Here is a 22,119-nt window from a genome sequence, read left to right on the forward strand (position 1 = left end):
CAAAAGCACATGGTGCCTCTGAAGGCTTAGGCTCAGAACTAAGCAGTGTCATATTCTATTGGCCTAAGCATATCTCAAGGTTAACCCATATTCTTGGGGTGGGTAGATTAAGGGGTGGAGTTTAAATCATGTTCAGAGGGTATAGATATAGAGAAAACTGGGGACTAGGACCATTTTTGTAACCAATGTACCGTTGTGGGAAAAGCTAGAAATGGGTGTGCTACATGTGCAGAGGACTTTGGTATAGATGTGCTGAAACTGCATGTTCTACATGTTCTGTAGGATGGAGATCTCAGACTATTTATGTATTTGATTTTGATGTCTTCATTGTTAGTGTATTCTCTTTTCCCCTTTGGAAGGTTGGATAATACATTAGAGGAAATCATATTTAAACTGGTCCCTGGACTGCGAGAACGTAAGTTGCTCTTTGGCTTTTTGCAGATTTGCGTTTTATGAAACCAACATTTCTATTACATACTTTATGATTGATCTGTTATTTTTGTACTTCTTTTTTTCTTTTAAATTAGAAGAACTTCAGCGTGAATCTGAATTTTGGAAGAAAAATAAGCCTCAAGAAAATGGACAAGGTGACTTTTTCTTACATCTGTATCTGACAGCATCTTTCAAATTAGCTAGCTTTTTGTATCTTTGGTGAACTAATGTCTCTCTTCAAGCTCAAATTTCTCCTATACAAAATTCATGTAGTCCTTTATTCATATTATGAACCTTTCTCTTATTACAAAACTGTTATATAAAAGCCTGAGACCACTCCAGTTCAAAGTGATAGGAATAGAAGAAATTGGACTTCGGGAAGAGAAAAAGGAGGTAAAACAGAAATCCAACTACTGATTGCAGCAGTATTTGCTGGAGAGTTAAAGGAAACTGAAGTAAGAAAGAGCCATGGCCTAAAAGTGAACAGTGAGAGGTTTTGTCTTATTTTATTTTGTATGTTGGTTTGAATAGCAGAGGGAACTGAGATGTGGCTGAGAGAATAGCAAGGGAGTCTTGGAAAGAAGTTTTCATAGGTGGAGCTCATCTATCCTGAAATTTGAAAAACATTTCTAGGTGCTTATTGGAATTTTGCCCATCATCACTGTTTAAAGTCCAAATTTCTCTTCTGGGTCCCAGGAGACTGGAGACTCAGCAATCAGTGAATTTTTTATAGTTTTAGCAAAGTAGCTAAAACTGGGCAGAGAAAAGGCTTTTAGTAACTATGTAATTCATACAAAGAAAAAAAAAAGTATAACATACCTGAAATTATAAGGAAATGGTATCATTTCCCATTAATTAATACAAGACTTATTTCAAGATGACCTAAGTGCCACTGAAATCTTTCAACAATGTGTGTGTGTGTTTATAGCCTCACTTGTGAGCTCAGTCTCCCACCTCTGGTTTTCCCATAAGATCAAAGGATTGTCAATTATACATAATTAAAATAGTGAGAAAATGCTCTTCCTCTTTTCATTTGTAGAATAAGGATCATAGTTTCATTAGTTTAATTTAACTGCAGGGCTGGCTTTGTGTATTAGGGCAAGTTTGAGCATAGTTTTCAATGACTGGGATAAGGTAGAAAGGGATTATTTTTTATCTATAACCACAAAATAAGACTACAGAAGATGAATTAACTAAAAAGAAACCAAGCCTGACAAAAAATGGCTTAACTAAAGGCTTGTTTCACCTAAGTGTAAATTACAATTTAGTGCTATAGTAAAAATATATATGATACAAAGTTGACTAAATGTTCATTTTTTGACTACCTTTTCAAGAGGACAGGGTTCCAGCGGATCGGCCTCAGAAACTATGTTGTAGGTTTAGTTTATGACTTTATGTATCTTACAGATTCACTTGTGAAGGACTACAACCTACTTCGTGTTTTTCGTCCTTTTCCCATTATTTCTCTCTTGTTTTTTAAATATTTTATTTGTTTATTTTCAAAGAGGAGGGAAGGGAGGGAGAAAGAGAAGGAGAGAAACATCACTGTGGGAGAGATACATTGACCAGTCGACCGGTCACCCCCAACCAGGTTCCTGGTGTGCAACCCAGCCATGTGCCCTGATTGGGAATTGAACCAGCAACCCTTTGGTTTGCAAGCGGGCACTCAGTCCACTGAGCCAAACACCAGCCAGGGCCTTCTTTCCCCCTCTTTATTTTATAATTGGTCATTAGTTTCAGTGGAGAATTTGGGTGTGTTCTGGGAGGTGGGAGTATGGTTCATGAGAGGCAACTGCTGTCTGTGTGGGTTCCATATAAATGTGTAGAAGAAATAATGCAGAAGAGAACCCACTTGCTTTCTATGAGACAACTGTAATGCTTGTATCACAATCATTATAGAGGAGCTAACCTGTTGGGTTCTCCCCTGCCCAGACTCTCCTATGACTGTAATGCTTGGCTAGCTAATTCTTTCAAGTTTCAGCTTAGAGATATTTTATCTGGAAGTTTTCCCTGAATCTCTGCTTCACCCCAAAGTTTGAGTTTATTACTTTTCATATATGTGGCCAGGCCGTCTATTTTACATCTTTCATCAAAGGCCTTATCTGTTTTCTTTACTTTTCTGAATCTCCTCCTATATCCCTGACCACTATGGGGATAAGGATGATGATAACACCCTTGTTTTAATATTGTTCCCTCAAGCCTAGCATAGTGCATATCTAATAGAGTTAAAGGCACAATAAATGGATGAATCAACAAATATAGTTGTATTATATGTAGGCTGGTTATTTCATAGCTTAAATACATTTGGATATAATGTGAAGTACTCCATTCGGATTTCTTCAATGGAGTTTTAACATGTTATATACTTTGTGTTTTTCTTCCTTTGTACATGTTAGAAGATAATTCTACTCATAGTCAGCTAGCTGATTTTCTGAATATCTATTAATTTTAAATTTTGAGAAGTTAAAGAGAATATTTCATAGCAGTGATTTTCAGCTTTTCTCATCTCATAGTACACAAACTAAACTAAAATTCTACACACCAAAGAATATATTTTTTGCTGATATGAAAAAAGGTATAGTTTTGATTCATTGTCAATTTTATTTGACAGTCTAAGGGAAAAGAGGTCAGTGCCCCTGATTAAAATAGTCAGATATTGTAAGTTTTGAAATTTCTTGTGGCACACCAATGTGCCACATGTGGCACATTGCAGGAAATCGCTGTTTTATAGTTTTAAAAGAGTACTTGGTTTTAAATTTGAATATATATATAACTTGGAAGTACTTTTATATCCTGTTTACTTCTAAGTGATCTAATCACTAGTTGCAATTGTTTTTGTGACCAAATAAAGTAGTTCTGAATCTTTTATTTGGATGCCCTGGTCAGCCTAGACATCTTAGGCTGTGTTCACAAGTAACTGATGGTTCTTAAAAATATCGTCATTGTTGAGTTAGTTGGAACATTTTAAAGTTAAAGAATTTAAATTGATTTTTGTTTCAGTGATTAATATATTGTTTAACTTTAATATCAACTTTGAGTTATATCTTTAGTTTCATTTAAATCTTACAGATGATACTTCAAAAGTTGACAAACCTAAAGAAGATGAAGAAGGTGATGAAAATCAGGATGATAAAGACTATCACAGAAGTGACCCACAAATTGCTATATGTTTGGATTGTTTACGAAATAACGGACAATCAGGGGACAATGTAGTAAAGGTGAGTGAACTGGTGCAGTTGTATTTTTAGTAATTATTTTATAGTAAACCTTTGATAATTTGTTGACGAATTTTCCTAATGTTTCAAAATGTTTGCCGTCAAAGTTTTTAATATAATTAAGTAGAATACCATTCTCTGGCCATCCCATACCTACAAATGGCCAAGCAATTGCTTCAGGCACCGGATTTTCAGCCCGCACAACTGAACTGTCCTGGGCCAATGCCACCACCTAGTGGCTGATGCGAGAATCACACCTTTATTTCTCCTTTCCACCTCCTTTTTATGCCTTTGTTGGGAGTTCATATGAATTTTTTCCCTTTTTAAGTATGGTAACCAACTCTGACTCAGATCATTTCATGTTGGGAAGTATCTCCAACCTTTTTGTTCATCCTCTTCTAATTTTCTCCATTTCTTTTTATTTGCAACTCAAAAACATGTCATGACTAACACATTTTATGAATAATTAATTGGTTCTGAACTACAATTGGATGTCATAAAATGCCTGTGAACTTTTAAAGTTCTTGAAGGCTCCCAGATTATTTCCTATAGAATCTCCATTTCTAACACTGTTTCTCTGCCTGCTATTTGATCCTTTTGTAAAGGACCTCCATACTAAAGAATTGAAAACACCCTACTTGTTTGGTTTTTTTTTTTAAGATTTTATTTATTTATTTTCAGAGTGGGAAGGGAGGGAGATAGAGAGAGAGAAACATCAATGTGCAGTTGCTGGGGGTTATAGCCTGCAACCCAGGCATGTACCCTGGCTGGGAATCGAACCTGGGACACTTTGGTTCGCAGCCCGCGCTCAATCCACTGAGCTACACCAGCCAGGGCCCTACTTGTTTTTAATTGCAAGAAACTTTTGTTTTCATTGTAAAAGTTTACTACTTTACCACTTAAGTAGATTTTTGTCACTTTGTCTTAGTAGATGTCAGCCATGGAGAATATTGCTGCTTTCTTTGTATTCCATGTTTTATTCAAATAACTATATTCAATGTCTCTTCTTTTACTTCCTCTGTATAATCTGTAGGCCAGTGGGTTGAATTTTCACTAACACATTTTTTTAAAGATTTTCTTTGTTTCTTTTTAGAGAGAAGGGAAGGGAGGGAGAAAGAGTGGGAGAGAAACATTAGCACAAAAGATGCTGATTAGTTACCTCTTGCATGCCCTCAACTGGGAATCAAACCAGTAACCTTTTGGTTTACAGGTTGACACTCAATCCACTGAGCCACATCAGCCAAGGCATGAATTTCCACTAATACACTTAATAACATTTTCCTTTTAGGAAGTTAAAATTTAAAAACAAATTTTCATCTTAGATTAAGTGTTCCCAGCATCTTGCAACAGAAAATATGTGAGCATAGTGAGTCAGTGAATACTAATCAGCTCTGTGGATGTGGGACAGTGAAGATATTTAAAGAAGAAAAAAACTTTACTCAGGGAACTTTGGTGAGGTCTTATATAAATAAACAGTATAATACAGTAAGAGAATGATTTGATTAATAGAGTCTGGTTGGATAAGGCATGTCATAAAATGCAGAAATCTTTAGAGATGTGGCCATTGTGCCTTTTAACCTCCTAGGCTTCTCTGTTGTTTTTATGTTCTGGTGGATCACCCGTTCTTTTTTGTAAGTCTTTTTATCGGGGTTTTTAATAACCTTACATTTCTCTCATTTGCAGTCATTTCTGTAATTCCCATTTTGGGAGGTTCTTCTTAGTAGAGATTTGATCATCCTTTTATTCTTGAATACATGAGTTATTATCTTGTAGTGAAAATTAAGTCAATAGAAAGGCTGAATATCTTTATAAATAAACATAAAGTATACTTCTTTGCAAGATTTCTCATAAGAAAGTAAATGTCCCAGTTGGGAGTTTCCCTAACACCTGAAACTGCACATATTTAAAGACAAATTCATTGTACTTTCACCTACCTTTATTCCAAACATGCAGTTTCAGTTACCATTACCATCTTTCAACAAATCATACAAGTTCAAAACCTTGGCGTCATCTTTGACCTTTTACTCTTTCCCTTCGGCCTATTGTAAGTCCTGAAGAATTCTCCAGTCTAGTGCTGCTCACCTTATATGTAGATTGCTCAAAGTAGCCTCTGAAGTATTTTTTGTACCCTAATTCTTTTATCACCCAAGGCTGAGTCCACAACCTGAATGTGCTTAAGGCAGAGAGTAAAGGCCAGAGTCAAGGCCAAAATCAGGGCACATAATAAATATTTTAGGCTCTGTGGGCCACATAGTCTCTGCTGCAGCTACTCACCTTACTCATTGTAGCCCTAAAGCATCCATAGATGGTGGTGAATGAATGACACGGTTGTGTTCCAATAAAACTTTACTTAAAAAGATAGGTGACCAGCCAGATTTGGCTTGAGAGCTATGGTCATAGTTTGCGATTTTCTGGCCTATAGAATCAAGTCTTAACACCTTAAGATATTACTCAAGGCCTTTAACTAACTAGATCCTATCTTGATAAGTTTATCTGCCATTGTACCCATCAGTGAAACTTCTCAAGACAAACAATTACTGCTTTATATATGAGTACCAACATATATGTTGGCACTCATACCTGACAAAGGACTTGCATCCAGAATATATAAAGGCTTATATTAAGAATATTAAAACCCTTTAAAATTTTGAACATTCTTTTTTGGCATGTTCTTCCCTCTTCTTACCTCCATCAAGACCCCAGCAGAGACCTCTATTCTTTGTGATGTTTTCTCTACCTCAGTGAATCCCATCTTTGAAATTCTATAGGATTTCCATTTGTCGCTCAATTAGAGCTTAGTTTGTTATTTATTAAGTTAGCATTTATTATGTTCCTGAAGATACCAGGCACTGATGCTGGGGTTTTTTTTGTTTGTTTTCTTTATCTTTTTTGGTATTGTCTTTAGAACATATTATAAACTCTTTAAAGGCAGGGAAGCAATGTCTATTTTCTTTTATAGCCTCCTTCACCACTTACTCCTTTGCAGTAAGATGTGATTCCCAATTGTGGTGGTGGATTAGTCACATGTATAGTTTACATGGTATAGGTACTGCTTTTATAATTTAAAAGCCAATGCTAAGAACAGGAAGGCAGTGAAAATAGTAAAGACCTCCAAAAATTTGCTGCTCCATAAAAGCAATTTAAAAACGGCCAAACAAACCTTTTAAAGTTAGCTTGTTCAGAATTCTAATAATTAACCAAAGACTTGCAAAAATCTGTGGAGCAATTAATCAAGAAAACTGACGTTGTGCCATTTTAACTTACCTTGGTCACATCCCCCACTCTCTCAGGCACAAAAGGGATAAAAGAGGGGTGGAGCTCTTTCAAAGCCCAATTGCCAAATACTTGTCATTATTTGACCTATCTGGTGGTTCCTGGAATGCTCTGCTTACAAGGGACTTTGAAAAGCTTGGACATAATCCTGGGAATCTAGAAGAGCAAGCACACACATGCTCAGGAAAGTCAGGAAAGACATGAATAGGTTGCTAAGCTCTCCCCTGTGGCTGACCCTGAGGCTCTGCACAAGCAGGAAGTGAAAACTAAGGCAGAGCTTTCAACAACCTGATTTACTGTTGGAGGCATTCCCCAAAACAAAGACTGAAGACTTAATTTTTACAAGTGTATAAGGAACTCTCTGTTCAGTCATTCACCAGTCACTAGATGGAAACTAGTGACCATATTATGTAAAGAATGCACACTTACAGAATTAATTTAGGTAAGTCATTAAAAAGAAACCATAAGAAGCAGCCACAACAATAAATCCTGAGGGGCTAGAGGGAGTCTGATTTTCCAAGGTTGTCATATTAAATTTAAGGTGTTCAGTTAAAAAAAAATGAGACAAATACAACCAAGGAAGTATAGTGCATATACAGCAAAAGAAGCAGTCAAAAAATGTGTCCCTGAAGAAGTCCAGGCATTGGACTTACTAGATAATAGATTTTAAATCATCCATCTTAACTATGCAAAGTACTAAAAGAAAGCATGTCTAAACATCTAAATGAAAATATAATAACAGTTTCACCAAACAGAAAATATTAATAAAGACATATTGTTTTTTAAATATTTTGGAATTGAAAAGTATAATAACTGAAGTGAAAAATGCAGCATAGAGGCTCAACAGCAGATATGAGCCATAGGAAAAGAACCCAAAAACTTGAACACAGATTGCATTTATTCAGTTTGAATAACAGGAAAAAAAAAAAGAATGAATGAAAATGAACAAATTCTCAGAGACCTGTAGAACACTACAGACTTATCAACATACACATAATAGAAATTTCAAAAGAAGAAGAAAAAACACGAGGAGCAGCCCCGACTGGAGTGTCTCAATTGGTTGGGCATCATCCAGCAAAGCAGAAGGTCCCAGGTTCAATTCCCAATCAGGGCATATGCCTGGGTTGCACGTTGGTCCCTGGTCAGGGCACATATGAGAGCAACTAATTGATGTTTCTGTCTCTCTCCCTCCCTTGCTCTCTCTATTAAAAAATAAATAATTTTTTTTAAATGAAGAGGGACAGAAAGTATAATTGAAGAAATAAGGGCCAGAAATGTCCTAAATTTGATAAAAACATTAAAAATCTAAGAAGCTCAATAAACTTCAGGTATGATAAAAAAGAAACTACTAGCAAGATACATCATAATCAAACTGTTGAAAGACAGAATCTTGAAAGCAACAATAAAGAAGTGACCCATCACTTACAAGTGATCTTTAGTAATATTACAACTGATTTCTCATCAGAAGATAGAGGCCAGAAGGCAGTAGGATGACATAAGCAGAATGATGAGAAAAAAAAACAGAACTGTCAACTGAGTGAGTATTCTATGTCCATCGAAAAATTTGTATCTTTTAAAAAGGGAGAAAGTATTAAGATATACCCAAATAAAAACTAACAGAATGTGTATCTACCAGACATTCTCTGTAAAAAAATAATGAAGGGCACTCTTCAGGCCTAAATTAAAGGACCCTAGACCGTAACTCAAACTCACGTTCATAAATAAAAAACACTGGTATAGGTAAACTACACAGTTAAATATAAAGACAATGTATTTTTTGTTTCTAACTTTTTTTTAGGGAGGGAACAGAGTAGAGGTATATAAGAGTAAATATTTATATACTATTGAAATTAAGATAGTAGTACTCCAAACTAGATTATTATAAATTTAGATGTTAACTGTAATCCTGGGGGAAATCACAAAGAAAGTAACTTGAAAATATGTAGGAAAAGAAGTTATAAGTCAGTTAAAATGATATATCTTTAACATGAAATAAAGCAGTAATTAAGAAATGGAACTTTCAAAATAGAAATAGCAAAGTGGCAGATAAAAATTCTACCCTATCAGTAATTGCATTAAATGGAAATGGACTCGACTCTCCAGTGAAAGGCGGAGATTGGCAGAATGGATAAAAATACATGCTAGGACTATAGGCTGTCTACAAGAGACATACCTCAGACCCAAAGACACAAATAGCTTGAAGGTAGATTGGAAAAAGAAGCGCCATGCAAACAGTAACCAGAAAAACAGCAATGCCTATAATAATATCAGAAAAAAACAGACTTGCAGACAAAAATTGTCAAAGACAAAGAAGGAAATTTTTTTAATGACAAAATTGTCAATCCATCAAGAAAATTTAACAGTTAAACATAAATGTACCTAACAATAGAGCCCCTAAATACGTGAAGCAAAAACTGCCAGAATTGAAGGGAGAATGGATGGTTGAACAATATACCACACTTTTAATAATAGATAGAACTAGGCAAAAAGGTCAATAAGGAAGGAGAAGATTTGAACAACACTAAAACTAGCTAGACCTAACAAACATTGATAGAATACCCAACAACAGCAGAATACACATTTTTCTGAAGTGCATAATGAACATCTGTCAGGATATACTATATCTTAGGCCATAAAACATGTTTCAACAAATTTAAAAGGATTGGAATCATTCCAGGGGCAAAAGAATGGTTTGGCATATGCAAATCAATCAGTATAATATAGCACATTAGCAAAACAAAAGATAAAAATCATACGATCTTATTAGTAGATGCAGAAAAAGCATTTGATGAGATACAACATCTATTTATGATTAAAACACTCAGTAAAATGGATATAGAAGGAAAACACCTCAACATAATAAAGCCCCCATATGTGACAAACCCTCAGCTAATATTATATTCAGTGGTGAGAACTGAAAGCTTTTCCTCTAAAACCAGGAACAAGACAAGGATATCCACTCTCACCACCCTTCTTCAACATAGTTCTGGAAGTCCTAGCCAGAGCAGTTAGGCAAGAGAAATAAGTAAAAGGCATCCAAATTGGGAATGAAGAGGTAAAGGTGTCACTTTTTGCAGATGACATGATTCTGTATATAGAAAACCCTAAAGACTCCACCAAAAAAATTATTAGAAACAATAAACAAATACAGTAAAGTTGCAGCACACAAAATTAATGTACAAAAACCCACTGCATTCCTATATACTAACAATGAAATTTCAGAAAAAGAAATGAAAAAACAAGTTCATTTTGCAATTGCAATAAAAAGAATAAAATACCAAGGAATGAACTTAACAAAGGATGTGAAGGACTTATATACTGAAAATTACAAAGCATTATTAAAAGAGATTGAAAAAATATATAATAAAATGGAAAAAATTCCATATTCATGGATTGGAAGAATCAACATAGGTAAAATGTCCATGTACCCAAAACAATATACAGATTTAATGCAATCCCCATCAAAGCCCCGATGTCATTGTTTAAAGAAATAGAACAAAAAAAAATCAGATTTGTATGTAACCACAAAAGACCCCAAATAGCCCAAGCATTCCTGAGAAAAAAGGATGAAACCAGATGTATCACACTACATGATTTCAAATGATACAATAGAGCAACAATAATCAAAACAGCACAGTATTGGCACAAAAACAGACACATAGACCAGTACAACAAAATTGAGAGCCCAGAAATAAAACCACATGTATATAGACAAACAATTTTTGACAAAGGAGCCAAAAACACACAACAGAGAAAAAAGCTTCTTTAATAAATGGTGCTGGGAAAATTGGAAAGCCACATGCAAAAAGAATAAAACTTGATTAGTTTGTCCTCATACAAAAATTAATTCAAAATGGGTCAAAGACCTAAATACAAGATTTGAAACAAACAATTGCATGGATGAAAACATAGGTACTAAACTCATGAACCTTGGTCTTAGAGAAGATTTCATACAGGGTCTGGCACAAATAATGCCCCTTTTTAATTACAAAATCTTTTGTTACAAATTCATAAGCATGTAATTCTGCAACATAACAATATCACACTCAAGCACACCATATGGCATTTTAGGTGACATGTTCAAATTAAAACTATAAATTATTACACCCATATTATTACTCTACAACCACCCTCAGGCATTACTTCTGGTGGACCCTATATATTTGACTCTAAAGGCAAGGAAAGGAAAGGTAAAAATAAGTGCACGGGACTATATCACACTAAAAAGCATCGGCACAGCAAAAGAAACCACCAATAAAACAATAAGGCAACAAACCAAATGGAAGATATTTGCAAACAGAAGCTCCAACAAAGGATTAATATCCAAAATACATAAAGAACTCATACAACTCAACACCAAACAATCCACTTAAGTAAATGGGCAGAGGACCTGAACAGACACTTGTCCTAAGAAGACATATAAATGGTCAAGAGATACATGAAAAGATGCTTCACTAGCTATTGGGGAAATGGAAATCAAAACTGCAGTGAGATACCACCTCACACATGTTAGAATAGTTATTATCAACAAGACAAATTGTAACAAATGTTGGAGAAGTTGTGGAGAAAAAGGAGCTCTCATTCACTGCTGATGGGATTGTAATCTGGTATAGCCACTATGGAAAACAGTATGGCGCTCCTCAAAAAATGAACAATAGAGCCCTGGCTGGCGTAGCTCAGTGGATAGAGTGCGGGCTGGGAACCAAAGTGTCCCAGGTTCGATTCCCAGCCAGGGTACATTCCTGGGTTGCAGGCCATAACCCCCAGCAACCGCACATTGATGTTTCTCTCTCTCTCTCTCTCTCTCTCTCTCTCTCTCTCTCTCTCTCTGTCTCTATCTCCCTCCCTTCCCTCCCTAAAATAAATAAATAAATAAATAATGAACAATAGAGTTATCATATGATCCAGCCATCCCTCTTTAAGGCATCTACCAAAAAAACTTGAAAACATTTATTCACAAAAATACATGCACCCCTATGTTCGTTGCAGCCACCTGTATTCATGGTGGCCAAGACATGGAACGTGGAAACAACCAAAGTGTCCTTCGATAGATGATTGGATAAAGAAGATGTGGTACATGTATGCCATTGAATACTACTTAGCCATAAGAAAAGATGAAACATGCCATTTGCAACAACAAGGGTGGACCTTGAGAATATTGTGCCAAGTGGAATAAGTCAGAAAAAGCTAAGAACCACGTGATTTCACTTATGTGAGATATAAAACTGAAACTCAGACATAGACAACAAACAGTATGGTGGTTACCAGAAGGGCTGGGAGGAAGTAGTAAAGGAACAAGGGGGTCAACTATATGGTGATGGAAGATTTGATTTTGGGTGGTGGTACACAATGAAATGTATAGATCATGAATCAGAGAACGCTACACTTGAAACCTGTTATATATAATCTTGTTAATCAATGTCACCCCAACAAATTCAATTTAAAAAATAAGAGAAAAGGACTGAAATCATACAAATTATAGTTCCAACCATGGCAGAATAAAATGAGAAATCGGTAACAGTAGGAAATGGTGAAATTTACAAATGTGTAGAAATTAAGCAACACACTACTAAATAAGTAATGTGTCAGAATAAAGTGCAGGGGCAATTAAAGAATGTTTTGAGATTAATGAAAATTAAAGCACAACATACCAAAACTTAGGGATGTAGAAAAAGCAATGTTTGGAGGAAAATTTATACCTATAAATACCTATATTAAAATAGAAGAAAGATCTCAATAATTTAATCTACCTTAAGAAACTAGAAAAAAGAACCAACTAAAAGCAAGCAAGCAAGCAGAATAATTATTAAATATTAGATTAAAAATGAATTAGAGAATAGAAAAGCAACAGAGAAAGTTAACAAAACCAAAAAATTGTTTTTCTGATGATCAACAAAATTGGCACGTCTTTTGCTAGATAGGCTAAGGAAAAAAACGAGAGGACTCAATATACTAAAATCAGGAATGAAAGAAGGAATATTTCCAGTAATCTTATAGAAATTGAAAAGATTGTAAGGGACTGCTAAGAATAATTGTATGCCAAAAATTAGATAACCTAGATAAAATGGAAAATTTCTAGAAAGACACAAACTACCAAAACCAACTCTAGAAGAAATAGAAAATCTGAATAGACCTATGACAAGCAAAGAGATTAAATTAGTGATTTAAAATGAAAAGGAAGTTCCCACAAAGAAAAGCCCAAATGTTTAAAGAATTTACACTAAGCTTTCGTAAATGCCTGGAAATGATAGAAGAGGAAACACTTCCTAATTAAATCTTGAGGCAAGCAATCCCCTGATACCAAAACCAAAGACATCACAATAAAAGAACTTTTAGGAATCAAAGGACACAATCAGCAAAGTGAAAAGGTAACCTACAGAATGGGAGAAAATATTTGCTAGTCCTGTATCTGGTAAGGTGTTAATATCTAGAACATGTAAAACTGCAATGCAAAAACAAAAACAATCAAATAATCTAATTTAAAAATGGGCCAAGGAGTTAAGAAGACATTTCTTCAAAGATGATATACAAATGACCAACAAACACATGAAAAGATGAGCGACATCACTAATCATCAGAGATATGAAAATCAAAACATATCACTTCACACCCATTAGAATGACTAATGTCAAAAATAAAACAGAAAATAGCAAGTGTTGGTAAGTATGTAGAGACATTAGAACCTGTGCACTGTTGGAAAGTTGCAAAAGGTACAACCTCAATGGAAAACAGTATGGAGGTTTCCTGAAAATTTCTAAAAATAAAACGAACTACCATGTGATTAAAAAGTTTCATTTCTGGGTCTATATTCCCCAAAATTGAAAACAGAGTCTTCAGATATTTGGACACCCATGTTCATTATTGCACTATTCACAATAGCCAAGAGGTTGAAGCAGCCCAAATGTCCATCAGTGGATAAATGGATAAACAAAGTATGGCATATACAATAGAATATTACTCAGCCTTAAAAAGATTGTATCCTATAACATGGGTGAACTTGAGGACATTATACTAACTGAAATAAGCCAGTCATAAGGAAGACATACTGTGTGATTCCATGTGAGGTGTCTAATCAGATTCATAGAAACAAAGTAGAATGGTGGTTACCAGGGGCTGTGGGGGACAGGGGAGAAAGGAGTTGTTACTTAGTTCTTGTAGAGTTTCAGTTTGCCACCATGAAAATATTCTGAAGATCTGTTTCACAACATGTGAATACACAAAGCACTACTGAACTGTACACTTAAAAATGGTTAAGATGGTAAATTTTATGTTACACTTTTACCACAATAAAAATGGCAAAAAAGGGGTTTTTAAGAGAAACTATGACCAGTTTTCTTCATTAATACAGATGCAAAAATCCTCAAAAAATACTAACAAACTGGATTCAGCAGCTTACAAAAAGGATTATATACCATGACTAACATGCAAAAATTAATCAGTGGTCATACACCAAATTAATAGAATAAAGGGGTGAAAGACCACATGGTCATCTCAATAGACAAAGAGAAACTATTTGACAAAGTCCAACACTCAACGAATTGAATAGAAGGAAACTTCCTCTACCTGATAAAAGGCATTTACAGAAACCCATAGCTATCACAGTAATTAATGGTGAGAGACACTTAAAGCTTTTCATCTAAAATCAGGAATGAGGATGTCTTCTCTCGCCACTTCTGTTCCACATTGTACTGGAGGTTCTAGCTAGAGCAATCAGACAAGGAAAAGAATTAGAAGCATCCAGACTGGAGGAGAAGTAAAACTATTTTCAGATGGCATGATCTTGTGTATAGGAAATCTTTAGGAATCCACAGAAAAACTGTTACAGTTAATAAGCATCTTAGCAAGGTTGCTGGATACAAGAATTAGGAGTAAAGTTGGAATGGCAATCCAAAAACGAAATTAAGAAAGTAATTCCACTTATAATAATATCAAAAGAATAAAATACTTAGGAATACATTTAACCAAAAAAAATGTAATACTGACACACTGAAAACTACAAAATGTTTAGAAGGCCTAAATAAATGAGGCATCCTATATTCATGGAATGGAAAACTTAATACTGCAGTCCTGTCCAAATTGCTCTTCAGATTCAGTGAAAATCCTAACTTGGCATAAAGGTAAACATACAGATTAGTGAAATAGAATTGAGAGTCAGAAATAAACCCATGTATCTATGATGAATTTATTTTTGACGTGGAGGCCAAGATAATCCAAGGGGAAGGCATGGCACCGTTCCGCAGATGATGCTGGAACATTTGAACATCATCCACATACAAAAAATGAAGTTAGATTCCTGCCTCATGCTACATACAAAAATTAGCTCAAAATGGATCAAATACCTAAATGTAATAGCTAAAACTGTAAAATGTTTAGAAGGAAACATAGGGATACATTTTCCTGACCTTAGATTTGGAAGTGAATTCTTAGAAATAATACCATCAGCACAGCATCAAAACAAAATATAATCAAGATTTTATCAAAATTGAAAACTTGTACATCAAAGCACTATCAAGAAAGTGAAAAGAAAACCTACAGAATGGGAGAAAATATTTGCAAATCACAAATCTGATAGGCCTTTAGTATCCAGAATTTGTAAAGTACTCTTAAAAACCAACAACAAAAAGATTTTTTTAAGTGAGCAAAGGATTTGTATATCTTCTTCAAAGAAGATATAAAAATGGCCAATAAGTACATGAAAAGATGCCAAACCTTTTTAGTCAGGAGGGTTGTGCAAATCAAAATCACAATGAGATACCACTTCACGTCTTCTAGGAAGGCTATTATTTTTTTAAAAGGAAAATATTAAATGTTGGGTTGAATGTGGAAAAATTGGAATCCTCTGCATTACTGGTGGAAGGTAGGATGACGCAGCCAGTGTGAGAAACAGTTTGGCAGTTCCTCAAAAAGTTCAACATCGAGTTACCGTATGACCCAGCAGTTCCACTTCCAAGTATGTACCCCAGAGAACTGAAAACATACGTTGACACAAAATCTTGTTCAGGAGTGTTTATGACAGCATTATTTTGTATAATTGCCAAAAAATGAAAACAACTTCCAGTGTCCATCATCTGATGAATATGTAAACAAAATAAATCTGCCCATTGGAACATTATTCAGCTGTAAACTAGAATGAAATACTGCTACATGCCACAACATGTACAACATGAATGAAAGTTGAAAACATGCTGAGTGTGAAAGAAGCCAGACATAAAAGGCCATGTGTTACATAATTCTATTTATATGAAATGTCCAGAATAGGCAGATCCGTAGAGACAGAAATTAGATTAGTAGCTGGGGAAAGAGGGAAGGGGGAGAAGCAACTGCTGATGGTGTGGAGTTGCTTTGTGTGCTGAAGAAAATGTCCTGGAATTAGAGTGGTAATGGTTGCACAACCTCATGAAAATACTAAAAACTACTAAACTGTATGTTTTAAATGGTGACTTTTATGATATTTGCATTATATATCAATTTTTAAAAAGTCAGAGTCAAGCTTTAGCCAGTGGAGATAGTAACCATACCATTCTGAAGATGAGAGAAAAAACATTGTAAGGGATTCGGGTTTAAGATACAATAAAAAACAACCAACCAACCAAAAAAAAAAAAAAACCTCAATAATCACTATCATAAGAACTAGAATTCTTTTAATTGTATCCTAGAACTGAAAGCCTACCTAACTTGCAATATGGACCACTACCTAAATAGTTTTTTAACTCTTCTAGAACAAAGGAATAAAGAGTACTCTAGGGTAGCCAACATTAAAGCAGAAAGAAGCATATTTTGAACCATTCCTCTTCTGGCCCAAGTTGGAAGGGAAAAGTTAGAAGGCAAGGGGATTGATTATGTCTTGAAAGGGAAAGGTAGCATTCTCAAAACATAAAACAAATCTCTTTTCATTAATCATTTCTTCAGATATACAGGTGTGCCGGAAATGGTGATCCCCGCAGGGCAGCTCCGCAAGGCCTAGGCTGCACCACCAGCCATGCCAGACAGCAGCCTCCCCATAACCCACTGTGTACCCTACACGTCTCCCTCTTCTGTGGGGTTACAAGATAAAATGGTAGGGAAGAAGCACTGCTGTCAGCTTCTCTTTAAAGGTTCATCTCTCTAAGGTTCTCCCTACCATCGCATCATCTTCTACTGAACACTCTTAACTGTCATTGCCCCTCCTAAAAAGTGCCCATTACTTTTCAGAGATGTGTAGAGCAGGCATTTTCAACTGGTGTGCTGCAAGAATTTTTAAAACATGCAATACCTGGCTATTTAGTCAGGGACAGTGACCTCTATTCCCTTAAGTTTTCAAGTTACAAAATAGTTCTGCTCTTGGCTCTGAATTTAAGAACATTCCAAATTGTCTACCTAATTTTCTATACATATAAGTAGGAGTAATATTCTCTGCCTATAAAAGATCCAGTTGCTAGTTTTTGTTTTATATTGGTATTTTCTAAGGTTTGGGGATATAAGTTTGTTTTACAGGTTGGCTCATGTTTATCACATCTACAACGCCGTTTCAATTCATTTTCAGCTTGTGTGTCCATTCTGCTTTGCTTCTTCTGTGTTAGTGATATTGGACCTTAAAGAGTAAATTAGCACTGCTGATGAGGTGAAAAAAAAATCAAGACGTATAGAACATTTTTTTCTTCCAATAAAGTGCTGCTATAGCCCATCTGACACTGACTGGTTGTGTTTCTCCCCAACCAAGCATCCATTCTACATGACTTAGGTACTGGGACTCTTGTTGACTAACTGGCCTCTCTGTATTGACCCCTAGGGCTGCACAGAGCCCCATTCAAAATCACTGCTCCTCTTTAAAACATTAAAAAGTTGTGAGGCTTTTTAAAATGCCCCTAATGCTTACAGAAGCGACATTGTATAATAAAGTATTTTTATGACCTTTCTTTACTTTCAGTTAAACTCATGATGCGTTCTTTACCAAAATGTGTAGAGGTATGCCAGCTTTCTGTTTGCCAGGATTTTCTCGGCACACATAATAGTGCATTCTTGAAGAATATCATGTATCTAAGAATTAGGAACATTTTTACTCACAAGTAATAAAGAGTTGTGAATTGAGACATTTTCAGAATACATTTTGAAAATAGTCAAAATGATAGTGGAAATGACGACTGTGGTTTCTTTATAAAACAAGAATGTTTTAATTAGTAATCTTTATTTCCTCTAGGGTTTAATGAAGAAATTCATTCGATGTTCTACACGTGTAACTGTGGGAACTATAAAAAAATTTCTAAGTTTAAAACTAAAACTTCCAAGTTCTTACGAGGTAAGTTAATAATTTGACCTAGATCATTTTGATTGTTCTCATCTGAAGTAAAATTCTAACAAAGTAAGTAAAAATTAAATGAGCATACTTTAAATTTGTAGAAACTTTGGTTATTTTCATATAAAATTTAATTCTTAAATGTAACATTCTATTTATGTAATCTGTATTTTTTTAAATTTTAACCTTCTGACTAGACTGTAATACTAATGCATTTAGTGTTTTATAATCAGAAAAGATATTTAAATAGCATTAAGTATTCTCAAAATAAGTGTATCAGTTAAATGGATTCTATTTTTGTTTTTTTTATGCCAGTGTGCTTTATTTAGGGTATGTCTTTTTTATTTTTTATTTTTAATCTGAGACCTTTGAGATCCATATTTACCAACTGTTCATTGACTACTTTTTTAAAATGTAAAACAATATCAAAAGAGATTTTGTAAATAATGTTCCTTTTATCCCCATAGTAGGTGAAGGTAGTACTGTTTACCATTAAGTAAAAGCTAGTGTTTTAATATTACATCTGCATAAATGCAGTTTACCAGTTTCTTTACAGGATAAAGTGTCCTGATGCTGATCTTAGTACCATATCCTTATCTATCCCAGTGCAAAGGACTTTTTCTGTGATTTTCAGTAATATTCACTGCTCCCCCCCCTTATTTTGCTGCCCAGTATGTAGGGGATGATTTAATGAAATACCTGAAAGTTGAAAATTCTATAACAGCATTGCTTATGAATTTATATTATAGGTGAGATAAAATGAAATTATCTACTTTGTTCTTTTAAACATAAAATGGTGTCTGAAAAAATATTTTGAAGTCCATATCAGACACCATAAATCATCACAAAACTCAATATATCTTGGCTATTAATTTGTCTAATACAATTAGAACTATACTCATTTTAGACTTAAGGTTCAAAACTATTCTCTGTCTAGCCAAACAATTATTTAAAACCTGTTTTTCTTCCCCCTTTCCACCCTTTAAATTTAATTGTCAGTTTGCTCTTAATAGCTAGAGAGCCAAAATGTTTTATTTAAAGGGACCTATGATAAAAATTGAATTATGCTTTGTTGATTAGTCAGTCATAGTCACATATGGGAGTTGTTTGGTTCCTGCAACACTAGAGCGAAAGTGAGCATTGATAAGAACCACGCTTTTTGGAAGTTTCATACAAAGTGAGAAGAGGGCCCTGTAAGTATTAATGCAAGTTACCAACCAAGCAGAGCAGGGAGGCCTGAGAGCCCTGGGAGACACAGGCCAGTGGCATGGTGCTAACCATGCTGTCAACTCAGCTATAGGTAACTACCAGAAATTCTCACATGCCTTGAAGGCCCCATAAATCATGTCTCTACATTCATTCATTTGCCCTCTTCAAAAATAAACTAATAAGAGGAAAGTAACTCCTTCAAATCTTGGGTTGGGAAGGTGAAAGGATTCTGAGAGATGAATATAAAACTGCTGTAAAGAACTGTGAGGTTCCCACAGTTCCTTCTCATTCAGTAAGAGGCAATCACAGAAATATGTCTAAAATCTCAAAGCTTGCGTAGAGACGTGGGCTAAGAAAAGTTACATTGCTTTGCAAAATTGTGTGTATGAACTTGAGGTACAGGTAGGTGGGACAAGATAAAAAATGCTTCATGGTACTTATATCTGCTTTAAATAAAAACTGTTCTTTTTAAGTAAATGAATAATATTTCTATTTTAACTATTTGAGTCTTTTTTGAAATTTGAAAAAAAAATGTAAAACACTTATCCATTCAAAATTACTTATGTTAATGGGCCTGTAACTGTTCTTTTTAAAGTTGGATGTGCTGTGCAATGGTGAAATCATGGGGAAGGATCATACTATGGAATTCATCTACATGACAAGATGGCGACTAAGAGGCGAAAACGTAAATTGCTTTTATATTTACTTATGTGTATTTAGTTATATACCATTACATTACTCAAATTTAACAGTGTTACCTAGAAATTCGAAGAACAAACTAGCTTGGGAAAGAGAAAGGACTGGTTTCTGTTTATTGTTTCTCCCAGTTATTCCATGAATTAGTCCCAAGTACAAGACCAAGGTTTATGTTAAATGTAGCTTTGTTATATTTAAGGTGAGTTTAAAACCCAATTAAAATATATTCAGAGTTCTGTTAACCTCAAGACAGAGAAGATGGCACTCACGTTTTTTAAAAACCTTCATAAAATACGGGAACATTTAACTATATGGCGTAGGGGGTGAGGAGGGTGAAGATCTGCCCTGTCTAGTATGTTTGATGGTTGATAACATCATTTTTCGGTCATGGTAGAGAGGATGGATAGGGGTTAAAATCTAGGTAAGCTTTTTCCAGGTACCTGATTTATATTGAAAGTATAAAATTAGACCAAAGGATAAGTGCGTTTGCAGCGATTTCTGATGCCAGATTAGATTATTGTGCCGTAGGCTCTAAGCAATATGGGAAAAATAATTAAAAGGAAAAACCTAAGAAAATCCAGAAAACCTAAAAGGAGAATTTTATATTTTGAACTGTATCTTTGATTAGGGTTAATTAGAACGTTCAAGCATATCTCATCTGAATTATATGTAACATTGATATTAGGGAAATTTTAGGGACTAGGGATTATAAGGCTAGTATGTAGTGGTAAGGAACATAGTAGTGATACTAACAAACTTTCATCATAACCTGATTACATGAATAAACTTTGACTGCAAGGTTGTGACTTCCATTTAGCCCTTAAGATTTTGTGGTATTTACGGTAAAAAAAATGTCATATTTTTTAAACTCTGTAATTTTAACCCCTCTATAAGCTAGGTTTTATTATATTTTCTTATGAAAATATAAATTAATCATAAAAACAATCATAAAGTTAAGAAATGTAACTTCACACAAAGATAGCTAATACAGAGTCCAGATATAATGAAGGTACAGTGGTTCAAAAGCATACTTATATTAAATGTACACATCTATGGAACTTCTATGAAACCTCAAAATATCTTTGTGTGCCATTCAATGGGTAGGACATTTGGCTGTTTTTAAGAAGAAATGTCTTGGTATGATATAATAATAAATGAAGTACCTAGCTTCTTAGTCACAATTTTTTTTTTCTATTTGAGTCTCACATGGATCAAGCTTCCTTGTGAAGCTCAATTATCAAGACAAGGAAGAAAAAATTATGTTTTATTACTAATCACCAACTAGTTGTGTGCCCTTGAACTCAACCTCTCTAGAGCTATTTTAAAAAACATCTAATTGTCTTTGTATCAGTAAATAACTACTTGCCTTTATATGACATTTCCTAGTTCTTAAGTGATACTGCATACATCACCCTCATTTAATCCTTCCAACTAAAATGTTTCAGGTAGCAGGTACAGATTACAGAAACAGTCGTTACCCAGCACTATTGAGCTCTAGATAGTGTAATATTACACATAGTATTAATATCGTATTGGTACAATTTTAGCTTTCTTTGGTAGTTCTTTGGGCTTTTCAGTATGTGCTCTTTGGGCATTTCAGTATGTGCTTGAAACCATCATTATGAATGGGTTTGCCCTAAGCTTGAAGATACGTAAGTAGCCGTCTGCTGCAAGGCTCGGTTAGCACTCGCCGTGCTTCTCAAGATTCCCTGCCCAAAGGTCACCCACACTGCCAGTTATTTTAAGGTCAGAGAAACAACTGATGCATTGAAATTGTTATCAATAGACTATAAATTAAATCAGCCTTTGCTACAATTATGATTTTGATTATACATTTCTGAGTAGTTTGAAGTCCTTAGTTGTTTAAGACATATTTTAACAAAAGTTAGTTCAAAAAACTGTTCACTATCATGATTTACCATTCACGTAAAAATTAAACCAATAAGTAGAGAAATTACCACATTTTACATTTAGTGCAATAGTGAAGTAATGTACTAGCCTGTTTTATTTTTTTTCCAGCAT

At 34.7% G+C, this 22,119-nt stretch overlaps 1 protein-coding gene across 5 annotated transcripts in view; it reads left to right on the forward strand.

Moving 5' to 3' along the window:
* Nucleotides 1-22,119, forward strand: part of PCGF5 (polycomb group ring finger 5) — a 120,997-nt gene that overhangs the window by 83,317 nt on the left and 15,561 nt on the right. For all 5 annotated transcript variants that reach the window (XM_028511748.2, XM_028511750.2, XM_036026986.1 and 2 more), the window contains exons 4-8: nucleotides 360-415; nucleotides 528-587; nucleotides 3,502-3,650; nucleotides 18,097-18,195; nucleotides 19,997-20,086. In XM_028511748.2, the coding sequence (XP_028367549.1) occupies nucleotides 360-415; nucleotides 528-587; nucleotides 3,502-3,650; nucleotides 18,097-18,195; nucleotides 19,997-20,086 (454 nt within the window). The remainder of the gene's footprint in view (nucleotides 1-359; nucleotides 416-527; nucleotides 588-3,501; nucleotides 3,651-18,096; nucleotides 18,196-19,996; nucleotides 20,087-22,119) is intronic.

The sequence above is a fragment of the Phyllostomus discolor genome, chromosome 5 (genome assembly GCF_004126475.2).
Source record: "Phyllostomus discolor isolate MPI-MPIP mPhyDis1 chromosome 5, mPhyDis1.pri.v3, whole genome shotgun sequence".
In the NCBI taxonomy this organism is placed as follows: domain Eukaryota; kingdom Metazoa; phylum Chordata; class Mammalia; order Chiroptera; family Phyllostomidae; genus Phyllostomus; species Phyllostomus discolor.